The sequence below is a fragment of the Sporisorium graminicola genome, chromosome SGRAM_22 (assembly GCF_005498985.1).
Source record: "Sporisorium graminicola strain CBS 10092 chromosome SGRAM_22, whole genome shotgun sequence".
NCBI classification, from domain to species: Eukaryota; Fungi; Basidiomycota; class Ustilaginomycetes; order Ustilaginales; family Ustilaginaceae; genus Sporisorium; species Sporisorium graminicola.
The window spans coordinates 1,075,558-1,093,513 of record NC_043731.1 but is presented as its reverse complement, the minus strand read 5'-3'; the positions used below and the strand labels follow the sequence as shown (position 1 = coordinate 1,093,513).

Here is a 17,956-nt window from a genome sequence, read left to right as displayed (position 1 = left end):
GTGCACGTCGAATAGGGTGCAGATGGTGGTAACCGGTGCCACCCTGCGGGGTAAGAAGAACGTCTCGGTGCCGGTCATCATTCTCGCTCAAGAGCAGCGACAGCGAGTCACACTGAGACTGCCGTAGAGGCTGCTTGCAAGAGTCCTTCAGACCGTTATGCAAGCCAATGTTTGACAGCTAAAAGTCGCCACCAGAGAGGCGGTAACGAAGCGGAAACCGGTAATGCACATTTACAACTCCAAGTGTCGACTCGGTGCCCACGGAAACTCGACTCATCGAACGTAGGGCGCAACAGCCATCTGCATCATCTTGAGGAACGACTCGTGCGAGCCCGTCTCGCTCATATGGTCCGCGCCGTCCTATGAGCAAGCCAGACAAGGTCAGAACAAAACGTGTCAGTTTATCGGCCTTTACACAACCGAAAAGCCTTCTCTGAAGTAGGCTTTGGTAGGTACTTACGTTGACAATATAGAATGGAATGCTCTGTACACCGTTCATATCGGCCTGCTGCAGCTTGTTTCCCAGTTCGTACTCGAGATCGTCCGACTCCAGCCATTTTGCGGCTGCCTCCTCGGAGTCGAAGAGTCCGACGTCTTTCGCTACGGTGGCCAAGTAAGTGTTGTCCGACATGTCCTTGCTGTTCGAGTGAAAGTCCTGGTAGAACTGGTCCATAAGTCGCACCTGAAGCGTCTTGACACACGCCAGTGGGTCGTCCTTATTCACCGACCCTTCCCGCTGCTCGTCCAGCTGGCTAGCCTTCAACACGAGCCGATGCGCATTCCACGTCGCCCCCACTTTCCCTTCACTTGTCCAGTCGAACGTTGGCATGCCCAACTCACTGGCTGCGGTCGAGATCTTTGCGTCAAATGCATCGAGATTCCCACCAAACTTGGACCCGTAGTAGAACTTCTTCGTAGGAGGCGCGTTCTTCTCGTATGGCGTTGTGTCGAGCGCATCGTAGTACTTGTCTGGGGTATCGTATGAAGAGGCTGGGAGCCGTGGATCGAGGATGTACGGCTCAATCTTGAGCACGGTCTGGACGTGCGGTGCGATTTGCGACTGGTAGTCGTTCGATTCGAGGAAGGCTTTGAGCCGACGCGAGCCAACAAAGCACCACGGGCATATGACGTCGGTCACCACTTGGATAAGAAGTTCGGGCTTGCTCATTGTTGTGTTTGCTGCTGTTGACGGTGCTGCTAGACTTCCAGGCGCAAGAAAGGTGGTAGGGAGGTAGGTCGAGCTGGGAAGAGGCTCAAGGCTCCTGTGGCAAGAACGTTGGCCCGAGAGCCTTTCGTCGTTGTGGAGGCGGGAGGTCGCCGACAATCTCGATCGAGGGTCGCGTCATCGAGCCCGATATGCGTGTTAGACCGTTCCTTGGACGTGTAGATATTTGTAGAATGAAATCTCGCTTTCACGCTCTTCCTCACCTGCACCTCACTTTCACCACGTGGGGCAGTGCATCTCGGATTGAATTTTGAGCCTTGCCGTCCACAAACCTTGATATCACCCATGCTTGCCGATCGAGGCCCAGCAGGTACAAGACGTAAGAAATTCCGTTCTTTCGGCAGTCCTCGTCATCAAGCATGGCAGTATCGGTCAGTGGTGTGATTATTCATGCAAGCACCGCTTCGACGGTCATGCTCTGAACTGACTCGACAGCCCAGAACATCTCTAGCTGCATATGATATAGATGCATGAAATCGATTGCTTGGTGTCTGTCAAATGTTTCACGAGACAATCGCGACGGTTGAAAGGTCAGGAAAGGCTGCTTTCGTTCCTCGCCGGTCCGCCCCAAGCTGCAGAGCCACGTTGGCTATCATCTCAAACGGTTCGCACCCACATCGACGCTGCTTTGGCGAGGCACCTATTGCTGCGCCACCGAATGCTTGGATCCTGTGACTTGGTGAAGGTCGCTTCGGTTGGCGAACAAGGCTGCTGATCGATCAAGCGACGGTCTTGAGCCTTATCGCAGCAAGTCGGCTGCTTTCTCGAGTCGGGCAGAAAACAAAAGTTACGAGCGCAAGGGCCTTTCTTCCCTTGCGACTACGATCGAAACGCAAGGTGCCGGCTGACTGGAGATCTGAGATCCCTCTTCTAACCGAACAACGGTCAGGAGGCATGGGAACATTCCATCAGGTCCCGGGTTCTGGCTTAATATGGTTTGGGAATTGGCTTGGTGTTTGGCGAAGGGGACAAAGATGCTAGGCTCGTGTGATACGCGAACATATCATCCTGTCATCGCATGGCGCGATAAGGGTCAACATAAGCCGCGAATTGCGCTGGAGCTAAGAGTTCCGTTCGGCTTGATTCGGGTGAGAGGTACCGTTGGAAGTATACGAACCCTTGATGGATCGGCTAACGCAAGCTGCAAGGCTCGGGTTGTTCTTGGTGCTCCCGGTGCTCTTGGTGGACGTAGCTTGAGAGGGGCTCGGCACTGCAACGATCTTCGAAGGGAAAAAAGGGTGAAAGTCTCCGATGCTTTCGCTCGCTAGGAGAATTCTTGAAAGCAATCTAGCGGCAAAGTGAGTCTTTCCAAGGCTGACGATCGACGCCGACTTCTAAATAAAAGGCCACAATGAGGAACGTGGGTTTCAGCAGCTGCATATCGACGTTGACTTTCTTGCCAACATCATAGTTTCGACAGGTGCATAAAGCTGCAGCTAAGTTGCGCTGACAAGGCGCTTACAGGCACGCCACACTCTTTGTCAAACCCGTAGCACGCACGCATGGTGTTCAGGGTCTCGGTCTCGAATCCGATTCGCTTGACGTCCTTTTCGCCTTCCTTGAGAGTCCGTGAAAATTGTGGTCGTGACTGAGCCTTTTTCATCGTCATGCCGCGCGAGCATTCACCTTTCACATGTCCTCGTCTACCTCGCAACCTTCGTAGAATGGGGCCTTGTGATTCTTCAATGAACACAGTCTTCCACGGACTTGGTGCGCTCGAAGGTGGGCACCTGAAAGTCTGTCGCTGTGGCTCTGTCCGGAAAGACTGACGTGGCCGCGTCAAGGTCACCACAGGGTTTCCGTAGCAGAAGTGGTGAAAGGAAGGCCACTGCGCTTGAGCGACAGAGGCTACTTTCTCGAAGGCGGGTCCGAAGGGCGGGCACTCCTCGGTGGTTTCCGTTGACATGTCAAAAAGAAAAGTGCCGTGGGCTCGTCCAGTTTAATTCGAAAGTAAATCTCCGACATTTCGACATTTCAAGGGTACCACCCTATTGTTTCTGACCATCCGGCGATTGTGCCTCCTGCTGATCCCGGCAGACGAAGCTCGGAGGCTTACGCTTGATAATATCGTCGTCGTCACCGTCGTCTCTGGAACCGCGGGCAACAGTGGGATTACCTGCGTGGCTGGTAGCGGGAGAACCCAACTGATGGCCCACGCCTTTGTTCATGGCCTGGGAGAGAAACGACAAAGGGACGGTTGACGTTCGAGCAGAGCGAAAGATTGAAAGCGTCCAAAGGGGAAGGCTCGGTTCTGCAACGGTGGGAGATGATTCGCAGAGGGTGGGTTTCGATGCTCAGCCAAGTGAGCTTTTTCACACGTCTGCACTCCGTTGACGTGACAGGAGTGCTTTTTAGGCAAGTGTGTTCCGGCTCGCTTTCCGCGTGTTCAAAGATGATGGCAGCTGTGAAGCTGCGAGATCTTGGGCTCTTTCTGGTCTTGCGACCTGGCCCCTTTCTGTCGGCGCTCGTACCTCGTATCACCCAATCGAAACTGTCAAAAGGGTGTCAAAGCCGCGCTGCCGAGAGAAAAGGGCAGAGCATGTTAAGGGTGCCGCTCGGAAAGTTTTTGCCTGTCCGAGGACCGATCGATCTCCTTGCACCTGAGAGTGTGTGCGCATCCTACGTGGTTGTACCTGCTTGTGAATGCCATGGCAATGCTCAGCTTTGGTCGTCAGTGGCCCCTCCTGCACCACCAAAAGGTTGCCACTACTGCACCGAGTCAAGGTTGTTATAAGTAGTCGACGCCCCTTGCTCGCGGAACCACGTCGCCCACTTTTCTTACCGGTTTGTCTACCTTTGTATGCGCGTCGCCAACTAGGTTCATATCATACCCGTCCGTCGCCATCCCTACTGCTTTCACACGCCCCATGTCAACGCCACGGCCGGCATTCACCATCCTCGACTAGGCCAAGCAGCACCGCAGATTCTTGGCCTCCACTTGCTGCTGACAACCAAACGCAGCGAAAATAAGCATTAAATTTCCGACTTGATCTTCGTCATCGTGGACCGCAAGCCACGAACCGAATCTCATTTTCATTTTTCCTTCTCGAGAAAAAATCACAGTGCTAGCGGACGCGCCTGTCTCTGGATCGACGCCTCAGTAAGCGAGTCAAGCGAGCCTTCACCTGCATTGCGCTGCGCTAGTCGAACGGCAGTCTTGTGACCGCATTCCATCTTGGAATTGCGACTCCGCTTACGTCGAGCGACTGCACCCGCATCTGTACGTTTGTGCTTCCGCTGCTCCACAGACGGGTCTCGTTGAAGCGATTGGCGGTCGATCCGGTTGCCCCGTGGTTCTGGGATCTACGCTGTGAAAGCCGGGTGGTGCGGAACACTGCCGACTCGAAATTAGGCTGGTTTTACCCACGTTTCGCATCACGTTCCCAGCAATGAAAGCCGCTCTTTTCGCATCGCTCACGCCGTCGTCGTCGTCTTCTCCAGCAACTCCTACCTTTGATCGCGCTCGCAAATACCGTCCTCCTCCTACATCCTTCCACTCCTCCGTTCAAGTCATCGACGAAGAGTTCGGCACGCCTCGCACCAGCACTCAAGTCAAGCAGGCCTGCCTCGACTCGCATCCCAACTCGGACGCAGAGAGCAACCACTCCAACGACGACGTCGACGATATCGAAAGCACCGCACGCACTCCGTCCCTTGTCCGATCCTCGCTCAGCTTGGCATCGCAATCCGCAAGAGATCCACCAACACAATCAGCCCCCTCTTCTCCACAAATCTCTAAACTACTCGCCATGACGACTCGCGTTTCGACGGACCAAGACCGACCTGCGCATGGCCGCGGCACCGCTGCTGAGCAAGGCGCTGCGCTCCGTGCAGCTGCTGACCGCGAAACGGGTCGAGTCCCTCACTCGGATGCACACCGGAGCTCGCGACGTTCATCTCGCCGCACCAGTGCTCACGACTCGCCGCGCACCTCGGACCGTGTGCTGGACGATGACCAGCGCACCACGTCGCCTCGTCACTATTCCCCGCGCACCTCGGTCGATCATCATGACAGGCCGTCTCGTCGTGATTCCAGGCGTCAGCCTCGCCAGCGCGAGCTCGACGCCCACGATGAGGAGGCACCTGTAAGTGAAAAGAAACGCGCCGGCACGGCTGCAGCGCAAGGCGCTGCCTTTCGCAAAGGCCAAAAGCCTACTTTGCCGACGGCCGAGGAGACCCGAGAGGCGCGCGAGCGTCACCTCCGTGCAGCTTACGGCGAAACACCCAAGCTCGGCAAAGGCTCGCCCGTCAAGCCACCCGTCTACCCCATGACCGGTATCGACAACTTGGCGCTGTTGATGGAAGACGATGCGTATACCACTTCGTGCTTCTCGATCTACATGTTCAAGTCCGAGCTAGACCTCGAGACCGTCGACAACTTTTTCGAGGTTCTTGCCGAGACTTATCCCAAATATCGCTACGTCGTCGACCTCGATCCTAAGCTCTCCAAGCAGCTTGAAAAGCAGACCGCCAGTAGCCCGCCTGGCACATCTCCTCCTCGCAACGAGAAGGACAACGGCCGTCGCACCCGCTACGGTAAGGGTCTCAAAGCCGGGTCCCTGTTCTCTCCAGCTCGTTGGAGGTACGTGCCTGACTTTGATATTCGTGAGAACATCGAGCACGTCGCACAGTGTCCGGACGGTGGAGACGACCAGGCGCTCAACAAGCTGGCTGGTCACTTCCTCGGTCGACACTACGACTACTCGAAACCAATCTGGGAGGCCATGGTTGTCAACGGCCTCAACACCTCGGACGGCGGTCGCAGCGCGCTCATGATCAAGATCCACCACTGCTTCTCGGACGGTCAAGGTATGATTCAGAGCTACCATGCCGCTCTCGGGGCGCTCGAGCAGGGTATCGGCATTCGCGACATCCAGAACAAGGTTGACTCCAACACTTCGCAGAACAAGCGACCCGGTCAGCGTGAGGACAAGCCCACAATGTGGGGCACCATCCAACACGCCGGCCACCTCATCCGTGGACTCTACTTCCGCAAGCGCAAGTCGTTCCTCTACCAGGAGAAACGCAAACGCGTGCCGGGTCGTCGCTACTGCCACAGCGAAGGCATCGACATGGGCGACATCAAGATGATCCGCAAGGCGTACGGCAACGAAAAGCTCAACCTCACGCTGAACGATGTCGCACTGGCCATCCTCGCCCGTGCGCTCCGCATCGCTTCCGAACGTGTTGATCCCAGCAGGAGGCACAAGGACAAGCGCGTCGCCATCTTTGTGCCCATCTCGGTGCGTCCCAAGGGTGACTGGTCGCTGAGCAATGCTACCACGGGTTCCATCGCCTGGCTTCGCTTCGAAAAGGAGGAGAAGCCCAACTTTGAAGAGCAGCTGGCGCAGGTGCATCGCGAGATGGGCCGCGTCAAGCGTTCCCACGGGCCCAAGATTCTGTTTAAAGTGTTTGACGCTTTCTGCAAGCGACGCATCACTTACTTGCCCAACTATCCATTGTTCCGTCAGTTCTACTACCGCGCCTTCCGCGAGTATCACGTCGCCACCAACGTTCCTGGTCCGCCCAAGCCGGTCAAATTTGGCGAGCACGAGGCGTACAGCTACCACGTGCTACCGCCTTCGAGTCCCGGCAAGTCGACCATGGCCATCGGCATGATTTCGTATGCCAACGATTTTTCGCTCGCCGTGTCGTGCGACGACGTGCCCGAGTTTGAGCATCTTGCGGAGGAGATTTGCAAGGCGTTCCAGGATGCAGCGGCGCAGATCATTGAAGCGGCGAATCAAAAGCTTGCTTCTAACAAAGAGGCGGCGCCTGCCAAGGCGCAATGAGACCGGGGCTGTTCCGTCGACGATCCGGCCCGCTCCGAGCGAGAAAGGGCCGAAGTCGGGATGGGGAAGAACAGCTCCGGTGGCAATCCGTTTTCCGAGAAAGTGCTGGCCTCGACGATGCCGGCACTGCACTCGGAGGACGAGAAGGAGGAGGTCGGGATAGCCAGTGAAAGTTCCTCACCTTCTCGACACTTTCGCTCGCTTCCTCTCCTCGGCTTGCGTAGACCTTCCAAGATCGGATCCGACGGGGCTGTAGAGGATGATCATCATGCTGTCATCATCAATGGTGTGCGGTCGACTTCTACGAGTCAGCATACGTCGCCTTTAGCTTCGAGGGCCGTCTCGCCCGTCTCAACACCCGCCTCGTCGGTGGCGCATGGTTACTTCGACGGCGGCAGCCCTCCTCAACGCACGCCCGAGAGGAAGCGAATGTCGTGGCTGGGGTCGATGCCGGTATCAGCCTTGACGCCGCATCGAGTTGCAGCTGGGAGCGAAGAGTCTTCACCGACATCGGCCTGCCCTCGCAGTGGGAAGAAAGAGCCGTTGAGTACTAGCTCGTCGTCGAGTAGCTCCGCCTGCCCGATTCAGGCCACGTCTGGTCACAACAATGACCCCAGCGTTGACGCTGTAGCACCCGAGAAGATCAACTCGAGAGCTCTGTCACTGGTACCAAACGCGCAATTCTTGGGTCTTGTGCTCCTCCTGATTCTCATCATTTCATCTCCTCTCATCAAGCTTCTTTCTGTGCTACTGTTTGTTGCGGTCGTCTTGCTCGATGACGCCTGATTGCCTTTTTACTTTAGATACCCACCTTTCTCTCGTACATCTCACCTCTCATAGTGTCTATGGGCTCGTGATACTTATCTGTCCGAATCAATAATACACAGTCTTTGTTTGCTATCATTGCACATGTGCAGCGGTTTCCAGTCAGTCTGAGGCTATAGCAGGCTGGGGTAATGTGAGACTGGGTGTTGATCCTCTCCGGGTGCTGCGCCGTCGCAAGGGGCGGGAAGCGTTGACTTGAAGAGCGGAGAGAGGCTCGTTGGAAGCGAGAGCTGTTACAGATGCTAGCTGCGTTCCTCGAGTCTAGCCGAAGTTGGCTGGAGCTTTGACGCCTCCCTCTTTTTCTAAGTTATGAAATGTTTCGAAGTTGACGCGAGTCCAACACTAGTGTCAAGTGTCAAGCGGGCGGGCGGACGCGTTGTACGTTAGTGCGTGTGGGAATGCAGAGACGGCTGTCAGCAGATCGCCGCGCTGGCGCAGCAGAAACGTGCAGCTGCAACGTCGATCCTCTCGCCTGTCGGAAGGTTCTGTCCTGTCGTTCCCCGCTTCAGAAGCGAGACCGGAGTCGCCATACCTTTTGTAACGCGGGTCGATTGCCAGCGGGCTCGAGTGTTCGCCTTTGCCCCCCCCTTCCCGCCTTCGCTAGAAGCCTGGTACCGAGCCAACATGAAACTTGATTTGACGCGTTGTTGCTCCCAGGCATGCCAACTCGAGGTTCGATTCCTCGAAAGCTATCAGTGAAGTGGGGGTGGCGGGATGCGCTCTCGCTTTGGTTGCAGAGGTGGTGTGTGCAGCTTGTGGCGCGCGGACTGGCTGCCGTTCGAACCTTGGCGTTTCTGAGGTTGGTTCTCGGATCTCGCGTCGGCGAGGGGAGGGAGCCCGTAGTTGCTCTCACGCCTCTCCGCGGCTGCAAAGGCGACGGTAGTTCCTCGTTTGTCATAGCCTTGAGCTTAGCTGGTGCACTTCCTTGTCGCCTAACTCGTTGGCAAAGCCTCGTGAGCCAGGGCACCGTTTGTTGATATTGTTTGGTACCCCTTTCTCGCTAGCAGTGGCTGCATGTGCTCCCGGATTTGCCATTGTATGCTTCATACGTATGTCCCATCGTGTGTCCCTCTCTTCAACTCCTCCATCGACGCTATATAACCTCCTCTCTTTGTCGTGAGTGCGTGTATTCTTTCACACAATCAATTCATAGAGGGTCGACAAAACACCCACGAGCACCTTCCACACTTTCAACCAGTCTGCACACGATCGAGTTCACCATGATGCTCGCCAAACCGTTCGGCGCGCTTCTGGTCGCACTGCTCTCCGTCGGCCTCCCTTCCAGTGTCGATGCAGTTACGATCCAAAAGCCTGGTCTCACGCAATCTGCCACCTCGAAAACGCGCGCCGACCAAATCAAAGCCGCATATCGCACATCGTACGAAGCCTACCTCAAGTACGCTTTGCCGCACGATGCCTTGCTCCCGCTCTCCAACGGCTTCGAGGATACATTTGGAGGTTGGGGCGCCACCGTCATCGATTCCCTCAGCACTTCGTTCCTCATGGGTCACAAGGACCTGTACGACCAGGGCGTTGAATTCTCCAAGAAGATCGATTTCACCAAGACCAGCTCAAGCTCCATTTCGCTGTTTGAGACCAACATTCGGTACCTCGCCGGTTTGATCTCGGCGTACGAGCTAGGCGGAAAGAAGGAGCAGAAGCTGATCGACCAGGCCAAAGTGGTGGGTGACCATCTGGTCACGGGCTGGCTGGGCGACAATCCGCTGCCGTGCAACACGCTCAAGTGGAACAACCTCGCCCCGGCGGATGCGTGCACTACGGCGGGGATCGCCGAGGCCGGTACGCTGATCCTCGAGATGGACAGGCTGTCCAAGTACACAGGTGATCCCAAGTACCTGCGGCTCGCGACCAAGAGCATGAAGGCAATCGCCCAATCCAAGGGTGTCTTCCCGGGACTGTTCCCGCAGGTGTACAACCCGGTTACGGCCCAGCCCGCCGACGACTATGTGACGTGGGGAGGCGGAAGCGATTCGTTCTTCGAGTATCTAATCAAATACGCCTACCTCATCGGCGACGATGAGAGCCTCTGGATCCCCACCTGGGTCAACAGCGTGTCCTCGTCGATCAAGCATCTGGTGGAGCATCCGGAACAGACGCAGCAGATGCAGTTGACGTATCTGACTGACTACTCGGCTTCGAACGGTGGCAACTTGCCGCGCTGGTCGCATTTGGGGTGCTTTGCAGGAGGGAACTGGATCTTGGGCGCCAAGATGATCGGGCAGGCGTCGTTTGACACGTACGGACAGGCTTTGACCGCTGCCTGTGCTAATACGTATACTTCCTCGCCGTCTGGTATCGGACCAGAGAGCTTCGTTTTCGTCGGTACGGGCAATAACACGAACGGCGTCACGATCAAGGATAAAGCGTTCTACAGGCAGCATGGGTTCGACTTTGAGGTGACGCAGTACATTCTGCGGCCAGAGGTGATGGAGAGCGTCTTCTACGCCTATCGCACTACGGGTGATGCCAAGTGGCAGGAGATCGCGTGGAATGCCTGGACGTCGATCTACCGCCACTGCCTCGTCAAGAAGAACGGTGCGCTAGCGGCACTGTCCAACGTCGACTCGGCCAACCCGACACAGCTGGACGACTCCGAGTCGTTTGTGTATGCAGAGACGTTCAAGTACCTCTACTTGATCTTTGCCGACCCACAGCTGGCTAGTCTGGATAAGTATGTGTTCAACACCGAGGCGCATCCGTTCTTGGTGGACAAGCCGAACAAGGCTGGGTACAAGGCTCCAGCGGTGAGTCCCCCCGTGCAGAAGAAAAAGCCGGCGCCGACCCAGACGCAGGGAGCCAAGGATGTGCCCATGCCAGCGTTTTCGGGCTTGCCTGGCCTGCAGCTGCCGAAGGATGGGCGAAACACGTTGGGCAACATGCTGGGGTGGTTGAGGAGGAGGGAGGTGAGTGCGGTGAGGAGGCATGCGAGGGGCATCAGGAGGCAGGAGCAGGAGTAAGTGGTTCCGATGTAGTGGCTCGTGTGTCTAGGGTCGTGAATGCGTTGCTTCAATCTCATTGTTCCGGTTTTTCCCTCTGGTTGATCGAAGCGCAGCGTGGTAGTGTGAGAAGGAGTGTGTACATTGCTGGTGTGCCCGTTACTTTCTATTCCATGCGATTCGCTCACTTGCTACAGGAGGTTGACCCATACAATGAATTCAACACGCTCTGCAGTCCATCTCTTCCCTTTGCCGCGTTGTCCTGGTATCTTGAATACGACCATTCCTCGATTTTTCTCGCTGCTGACGACAGAATCCCGCTGAACCCGGTGCAGTTGATGTCGGCTGTCTGGCTGAATACGGTCGAGCGTGGCGAGGTGGGTGTATAGGTGATGTACTCTTTCACGAGCATGTACTGGGTCAGGCTGAGGTTCGTGCTAGTCATCTGGACGGTGCGGTTGATTGGATCGATCATGACCACTTCGCGGACGTATGTGTCGTCGCTTGCGCCTACGAGGCGTTTGAGCCAGGTGGGGGCACCTTGCTGCACGCCGATGATGCGTTCGCTGCGTAGGTGGCCGGAGGTTGGGTCGAGGGTTTGGGAGAGGACGTCTACGGATACCACGTGGTCGGCGTGTGGATTTGGATACTTATTCCATACCGCTGAAGACGGGAAAAGGCGGTCAGCGAAGGTGGATCAAGAGGGCAGCGGAGGAGAAATGGTGCTTACCATTGGCTGTTTCGCGCCACGGATGTGAGAAGTGCTGTTCTTGTGTGAAGGTCGTTGGCATCTTTGGGGTGTGAGATGCCAAGCATGAAGCGCTGAGAACGTAGCGCTAAGAATGTGCAAGTGTGAGGTCTGGTACGGAGATCAAGAAGGAGACGACGAACGGGAGGAGCGAAGAAGGAACCGTGTGGTGGGTGGTAGGTGCATGTTTCTTTGCTTATACAGTACTGCGTGTGCGTGTGCGTGTCCGTTTGAAAGCTTCGTTTTGTGGAGAGTAAGGCCCAAAATTGGGAAAGAGCTGAATAAGGATAGCATTCCGCCGTTCACTCACATCTGCGGCCATAGAACCTTGAAAGCACCGCATCCCGTCCGATCTGCGAAGTTAAGCAAGGTATCGCCTAGACAGTACTGCGGTGGGGGACCACGCGGGAATCCTAGGTGCTGCAGTTCTCTTTTTCTTTTGGGGGGTTTTGGTCGCGCCAAGGCGAAGTCGAGAGAGATTTCGGTGTTCGAATATTCTCCGATTTGCACACTGACGTGTTTGAGAAGAAGAAAAGCAGAACGGGAGAGAAAGCAGAGTCGGATCAACCGGCAAACCGGGCAAACCTCGCAAAACCAACACTGCGGAAGCAGCAGCAGCAACAGCGACAGCAAGTTTGTGCATGAAACAAAAGTACGCGCTCGTCTGACCCATTCGTCTTTTGCTATCACCATCATCACCTTTTTATGCGGATCGGATTCGGCAATAAGGAGCGCTATCAATGATGACAATGCGGTCAACAACATCAATAGCTTCTCTATCGCAGAGGCTTGCCTGGTCCAGCTCGAAATACTCCCGATCGGCTTCGATATGGCCAACCCCATTCTTGACCTCACGAACGGCGGCTGTCCCGCACCCATCGGGGGCAGCACCGACAACACCGCAAAGGCGCTCCTTCGCTACGTCACCTTCCGCGAAAACAGCAGGTGGCGGAACACTCATCAAAGCCACCATCGCACTCTCGCTGGTCGGCATCACTTCGTACCTCTTTGGCTCGCTGTACCCACCTCAGGTGCTCAAACTGCTCTACAAACCTGTCGCGCCACCTCGCCTCCGATCTGACGGTCCGGAAGCAGAGGCACACACGCGAGAGATCGAGGATGCGCTCCACAATCTGCCCATCATCAAGCATCTCAAGGCGTCTTCCGTAGCACACGGCTCGGCTGCCGAACTGGAGGTCCTTCGTTCGCAGGGCAAGCACATCACCGATCTCGACCCGGCCGTGACGATTGCAGTGCCAGCACAGGGTCGTGTTCCGGGTGCCAATGTGGCGATTGCTGGCCCACCTGTTGAGGGAGGAGCTGCGGATACACACCAGTACGTCATGACCCGTCCGTATCTCAAATACAGCCGTGAGAAGGCGCAGCACAACCTCACCGCTGGCTCGCTTCGAGGGCCGGGCATGATCGCCGTTCCACCGCTCGTGTTCACCAAGACCGGCCACGGTGCGGCTCAGCTCGGCGGCAACGAGGGCGACAGCACCATTATCCTTCACCTCGGTCGCAGCCTGTGTGGGCACGACGGCATCGTCCACGGGGGAATGCTCGCCACCGTGTGTGACGAAGCACTGGCCCGAACCGCCATGTACAACTTGCCGGGCAAGATCGGCGTCACGGCCAGGCTCGAGATCGACTACAGGAAACCGACCATGGCGAATCAGTTTGTCGTGCTCCAGACCGAGCTCGTAGAGCACGAAGGCAGGAAGGCCGTCGTCAAGGGGTCGGTCTCGGATGTTCACGGCAAGTTGCTGTTGGAATGCCGGGCAATCTTTGTGGAGCCCAGATACGCAAAGTACTTTTTGGACGCAAAGGCCATCAAGCAGGCGATTGAAGGGTGACCGATCCAGCCTCACCGTCAGACACCCTTGGATCTGCTCGATTTCACATCGACATCCAACACACACCGCTTTTCACAAGTATGCTACAGTACTACGAGAGCCAATCAGCGGCTCTGTCTATCGATTATAGATGCTTTCTAGACACGACCCCAAATACCAAATGCATTCGCCAGTCCATGATGCTCCACAACCAGATCGAGCTTTTCCAGATCCGGCTGTCCGTACATCTTCCTCGCTTCCTCTGCGATGCTCTCTCCCGTACACAGCAGGAATTTCGCCCCCGGCTTGGCGAGCAGTTGCGCGGTCTTGGCCACCTTGCCCTGCGTGTCTGCGTTGAGGAATGGCGGATCGGCGACGAGCACGTCGAAGCTCCCCAGTAGCTCCTGGGGGACTGTCTCGGGTTCGTGCAGGTTGTAGTAGACGAACGACGTTTTGCTGAGAGCGTGGAAGCGTTTGTCTACCTCAAAGACGTATGCTTGCGATTGGAGGGAGGGGTATTCGTGCACGAAGCCGACCCATGCGGTTGGGCAGCAGAGGAAGGCCACTCTTGCGTTGCCGAAGGCGTTTCTGACGGACGAGACGTCGGTGGGGATGGCGGTCGAGTCGGGTGTTTGTGAGACCAGGCGGAAGATGAGCTGCGACAGTTCGTGGACGAATTTGGCAGAGTACCAAAATTGCGAGAGCTGCCAGCTTTCTCCAAACGTCTTGCGGAAGGTATCCACGTCCAAATTTCTCCCTGCTGCTCCGTCTTTGCCATCCTCGTCCCCCGCTTCGTTTTCGCTGTCATCTACACGGAGTCGAGACGACAGGTCGGCCAGCATCGAGTCGGACGAGTCGGGAGCCACGCCGTTCAACCTCTCGAGGTCGGCAATCGCTTCGATCTCGGCCAACAGCGCCGCTTCCGCTTTGGCTTCCTCTGCAGCTTCTTCCTCTGGTGTCAGCTTCTTGGTTTCCTTGGGCTGCTTGCTCCTCTTTGACTTGCGCGTGGATGACGAGGAGGCAGAGGACTGTGTGAACCGAAGCAAGGACGCTTCTTCGGCTGCCTTTTCGGCTCGGAACTTGTCCAGCGCCGCGAGCGCTGACGTGTCGAGATCGTAGTTCTCGCTGTCTGTGTTTGAGGTCATGGCGGTGCTGGGCGGGTGGGACGGGGTATGAGAGAGGCAAAGATCGTGTTGTAGGATCTGAAGCGTGATGCATGAGAAGAACGAGAATTTCACCAACAGCGAAGCTCGGATTTCGGAGCAAGCGGCAGTTCACAAATTTCATCCCGCCAAGCCTGCACACGATCCTCTCTCGACTCTATGACTCTGACGAGAACACACAACGAAATCCTCACGGGCAGACAAACAAGCTTTGCTGTATACAACATGACAACACCGCTCAGAACCACAGAAACATACTTCAGCAACACACTGCACAAAGCAGAGCTAGAAGATCCCACCGAAGCTGTGAAGACTCTCAACAAGATGGCAGCAAACAATCTCAAGCATAACATCCATCCCTGCACAGTTGCTATCACCGAAGAGGATGCGACACAGGACGATGCTTATGACGTTGAGATCCTCGCCATTCTGTTCTTAGAAGCAGTCGACTTGGACACGGGGTTTATCGATACCTTTTTGGTCGAAAAACTGCGCGACGATATCAAGACCAAACAGTCGGGCTTCAGAATGCAAGGCTACGGGTCTGTATACTGGGTCATGGAGTAAAAACGGTCTGTGACTCGAGCATTACTTTACAGTCCGGTGGTACTGCTACATTCAATCAACGATCTTCCAGTACACCACAGTGGACAGTGTGCCCGCCTTGATGCTCTCTTCCACCGTCAGGCCCTTCTTTGCCTTCCCTGGCTGAGTGGGCGCAGCTGCTGCTCCGGGCGCTACAGGTGCTAGCTGACCTTCAGCAGAGATAGTAGGCGGCAACTGAGTATCCGACTTGGTCTTGGACGCGAGCTGAAGTCGATTATGCGGCATGTGCGTGAGCGCACCCGAGTTGATGTCGGCTTCGCGCAGCTTGGGATCCACGGTTGGCATCGTCGCTGCCTCGACAGCCGCTGTCTTTGCCGCACTAACCACTAGCCCGTCCTGTTCCGAGAGCACGCTTCCACCCGCAACCGAGGTCAGCGGGGGTAGAGGCTTGAGATGCTGCGGAACGGCCAAATTGGATCGCTTGCTGAGACCGAGTTGGAAGCCCGCGTTAGCACCCCATACCATCACATCCCTGCCGAACGCCAGGTGGCCCGCCGTTTCGACCGTATCGAGCACAAGGGCGGCGTGTCCTGGCTTGCCGATGCTGATGCTGTGAATCGGCACGGGATGCGTCATCCCAGAAGCCTCGGAAAACTCCATCAGCCCGGAAACAGTCTTGACCCGCGAAGGTTGCGACACGACCTGACTCCACATGGCATTACCAATCGTACCCCACTGCCCTTTACCCGAAGCAAGCAGGTCGATCTTGAGCCCATTGCCCGCGCCGCCAGATTCACGTCGTGTAGTCATGAAGAACGAGTTGTCGGCCCCCGCTGCGATTGAGCTCGCGCGCACGTCGAGCGAGCTGTTCGGGAAGGATCGACTCAGCACCACTTCGGTTGGGACGGGAACGCACTCCATGCTGAAGCTGGGTCCAAGACCGCATTGACCGTGCGTGTGTCGACCCCATGCGAGCACGCGTCCGTCGTGGGTGCGTGCTAGCGAGTGCTCGTTGCCAGCAGCAATCTGCACGATGTTGACATTGCGCAGAGCCGGGATCTCGTGCAAGGTGGTACACCATCTGATGCTGCCGCTGGGTTCGGTGAGAGGCTTGGGAGGCGGTGCTGGGTCGGTGCTCGTCTCAAACGCAGGCTCGGAGCTGGCCCTGGGCTTTGAGGTGCGATTCGTCTCGGAAGACGGAGCGGGCAACCAGCCAGAAGGAACCAAGGTTGCAATGGGACGTCCGCCGTGATTTTCTTCGAGCTCGGCAAAAACACGCGGCTCTAGCAGCGTTTCGACGTGGCCGGGCTTGCTATCGGGGGTGCGCGGAGAGTTGAGCCAGACACGGCGTGTGCCGAGCTGACCGAATGCATTGCCCTCCTCGCCGATGGGAGTCGCAAACGCACGACCCTTGTTCGATATGGACAGCAGGTGGTGGTCGCCAGCGACAATGTCGTACACCTTCTCGGTGCTGCCCCAGTGAGCCGAGGGGGCAGGGTGGAGCACTTCGTGGTCAATCGTAGCACTAGCAAAGGCGTTGAACAGCTTGAGTGGGTTAGGTGACCAGCCGGGATACTTGGGCTTGGACTGGAGCTGCTGGACTACCGAGAATACATAGACGTGACCATCCTTGGAGAGAGCGTAGATCTTTTCCTCTGTCGCTTCGACCTTGATGATGTTCTTGCCGGTGAGCGTCTTGACGGGGTTAAGGACCAAGCTAGCTGTGCTTCCCAGAGGGGCGTTCAGGTTTGCGCTTGCCTTCTCGCGTCGACGGCCGAGCGGAACATCCTCGATCGCGGCCGCTTCGCGCAGGGCAGGATCAAAGAAGCCAAGACCCCATTGGTAAACGTCACCGTTGGCATCGACGGCGACGCCATGCTTCTCTTGCAGGTTGATGTCGCGCAGCGCCACGCCATCGAAGAAGGGAATAGAGCGGGGCGAGCGGACGAGTGTCACCTGTGGTGCATCGGGCGCGACGACATTGTAGCGGTTGGAGCCCCAGGCGTAGACGCCTTGGAGCTTTGCGCGTTGACGCATCTGGTCTTGCTGCGACATGGTGGTTGGCGTGATGTCGCTGTTGGTAGCTACCGAGGGAGCAGCTTCATTGTGAACGGGAGTAGCGGTGGCGTACCAGGTGGTCAGGGCCGCGGCCGTGACGGCCGCTGCAGCCGCGGCATATCGAGGTCCCGCGCGGCCAGCAGGTTGGGATGCGGTCCTTGAGCTGGACGATGTCGAGTGTGCGCGCAGGGATGAAGCTGCTCGGCGAGGCAGGGCACTGGATGTGAGCATCGTTACTGCACCGGATCGAGCAGGCACTGCTCTTGCCACCATGATAGGAGCTACCATCTTGAACTATGTCGACTTTTTGTTCCTGTGATGGTTGGTCCGGTGGTCGCTAGAAGAAAGAAGAAAAGAAAAAGTTGGTGGAAGGGGTGGTGGCCCTTGCAGATGCGCTCTCAGCTAAGCGACTCGAGATTTGTAAGCCATGTGGAAGAAATTCATCTGAGTGTGAGATCCTCGATGCACTCTCTCCTGTTCTTTTTTTCTTTCGACGCTCCTCCTCCACATGCAGGCGACGCGGCAGAGCAGACAGACCCTGCAGCCGGAAAAAGTGCGACAGCAGAAACGCACAATGAGCTCACTTCAGAACGGCCTTTGTGGTGACTGATGTCAAGCCCAGACGGAACGAACAGCCATCAGCGTAGCGCTTCTCTCTGGACGTTGGAGGTGTGAGGGATGTGAATGGTTCTTCTTGTGTCGGACGCGCAGACACCAATGGTCCGCTCCTGGGAGATGTCGCGGTACCGACCTTCTCACTCTTCCTCACCACAACCACCTTGCAGAAGTACTCGCTTTTCAGCGCAA

At 56.6% G+C, this 17,956-nt stretch overlaps 9 protein-coding genes across 9 annotated transcripts; 5 read left to right on the top strand and 4 right to left on the bottom strand.

Annotated features, from left to right (window-relative positions):
• Positions 1-273: 273 nt before the first annotated feature.
• EX895_004051 (uncharacterized protein) lies at positions 274-1,168 on the bottom strand (the record flags this gene model as incomplete). Its single annotated transcript, XM_029884649.1, has 2 exons — positions 274-360; positions 461-1,168. The coding sequence occupies 2 exons, from the start codon at positions 1,166-1,168 to the stop codon at positions 274-276; spliced, it is 795 nt and encodes a 264-aa protein (XP_029739359.1).
• Positions 1,169-4,614: 3,446 nt separating this feature from the next.
• On the top strand, positions 4,615-7,017 carry EX895_004050 (uncharacterized protein; the record flags this gene model as incomplete). Its single annotated transcript, XM_029884648.1, has 1 exon — positions 4,615-7,017. The coding sequence occupies one exon, from the start codon at positions 4,615-4,617 to the stop codon at positions 7,015-7,017; it is 2,403 nt and encodes an 800-aa protein (XP_029739358.1).
• A 60-nt stretch (positions 7,018-7,077) lies between these two features.
• Positions 7,078-7,803, top strand: EX895_004049 (uncharacterized protein; the record flags this gene model as incomplete). Its single annotated transcript, XM_029884647.1, has 1 exon — positions 7,078-7,803. One exon carries the CDS (start codon positions 7,078-7,080, stop codon positions 7,801-7,803), a length of 726 nt encoding a protein of 241 aa, XP_029739357.1.
• Positions 7,804-9,062: 1,259 nt separating this feature from the next.
• Positions 9,063-9,507, top strand: EX895_004048 (uncharacterized protein; the record flags this gene model as incomplete). Its single annotated transcript, XM_029884646.1, has 2 exons — positions 9,063-9,374; positions 9,484-9,507. The coding sequence occupies 2 exons, from the start codon at positions 9,063-9,065 to the stop codon at positions 9,505-9,507; spliced, it is 336 nt and encodes a 111-aa protein (XP_029739356.1).
• Positions 9,508-10,983: 1,476 nt separating this feature from the next.
• EX895_004047 (uncharacterized protein) lies at positions 10,984-11,590 on the bottom strand (the record flags this gene model as incomplete). The annotated part of the gene is made up of 2 exons (XM_029884645.1): positions 10,984-11,462; positions 11,530-11,590. The coding sequence occupies 2 exons, from the start codon at positions 11,588-11,590 to the stop codon at positions 10,984-10,986; spliced, it is 540 nt and encodes a 179-aa protein (XP_029739355.1).
• A 697-nt stretch (positions 11,591-12,287) lies between these two features.
• Positions 12,288-13,403, top strand: EX895_004046 (uncharacterized protein; the record flags this gene model as incomplete). The annotated part of the gene is made up of 1 exon (XM_029884644.1): positions 12,288-13,403. The coding sequence occupies one exon, from the start codon at positions 12,288-12,290 to the stop codon at positions 13,401-13,403; it is 1,116 nt and encodes a 371-aa protein (XP_029739354.1).
• A 137-nt stretch (positions 13,404-13,540) lies between these two features.
• EX895_004045 (uncharacterized protein) lies at positions 13,541-14,527 on the bottom strand (the record flags this gene model as incomplete). The annotated part of the gene is made up of 1 exon (XM_029884643.1): positions 13,541-14,527. One exon carries the CDS (start codon positions 14,525-14,527, stop codon positions 13,541-13,543), a length of 987 nt encoding a protein of 328 aa, XP_029739353.1.
• Positions 14,528-14,770: 243 nt separating this feature from the next.
• Positions 14,771-15,112, top strand: EX895_004044 (uncharacterized protein; the record flags this gene model as incomplete). The annotated part of the gene is made up of 1 exon (XM_029884642.1): positions 14,771-15,112. One exon carries the CDS (start codon positions 14,771-14,773, stop codon positions 15,110-15,112), a length of 342 nt encoding a protein of 113 aa, XP_029739352.1.
• Positions 15,113-15,163: 51 nt separating this feature from the next.
• On the bottom strand, positions 15,164-17,437 carry EX895_004043 (uncharacterized protein; the record flags this gene model as incomplete). The annotated part of the gene is made up of 1 exon (XM_029884641.1): positions 15,164-17,437. One exon carries the CDS (start codon positions 17,435-17,437, stop codon positions 15,164-15,166), a length of 2,274 nt encoding a protein of 757 aa, XP_029739351.1.
• Between the last annotated feature and the right edge of the window lie 519 nt (positions 17,438-17,956).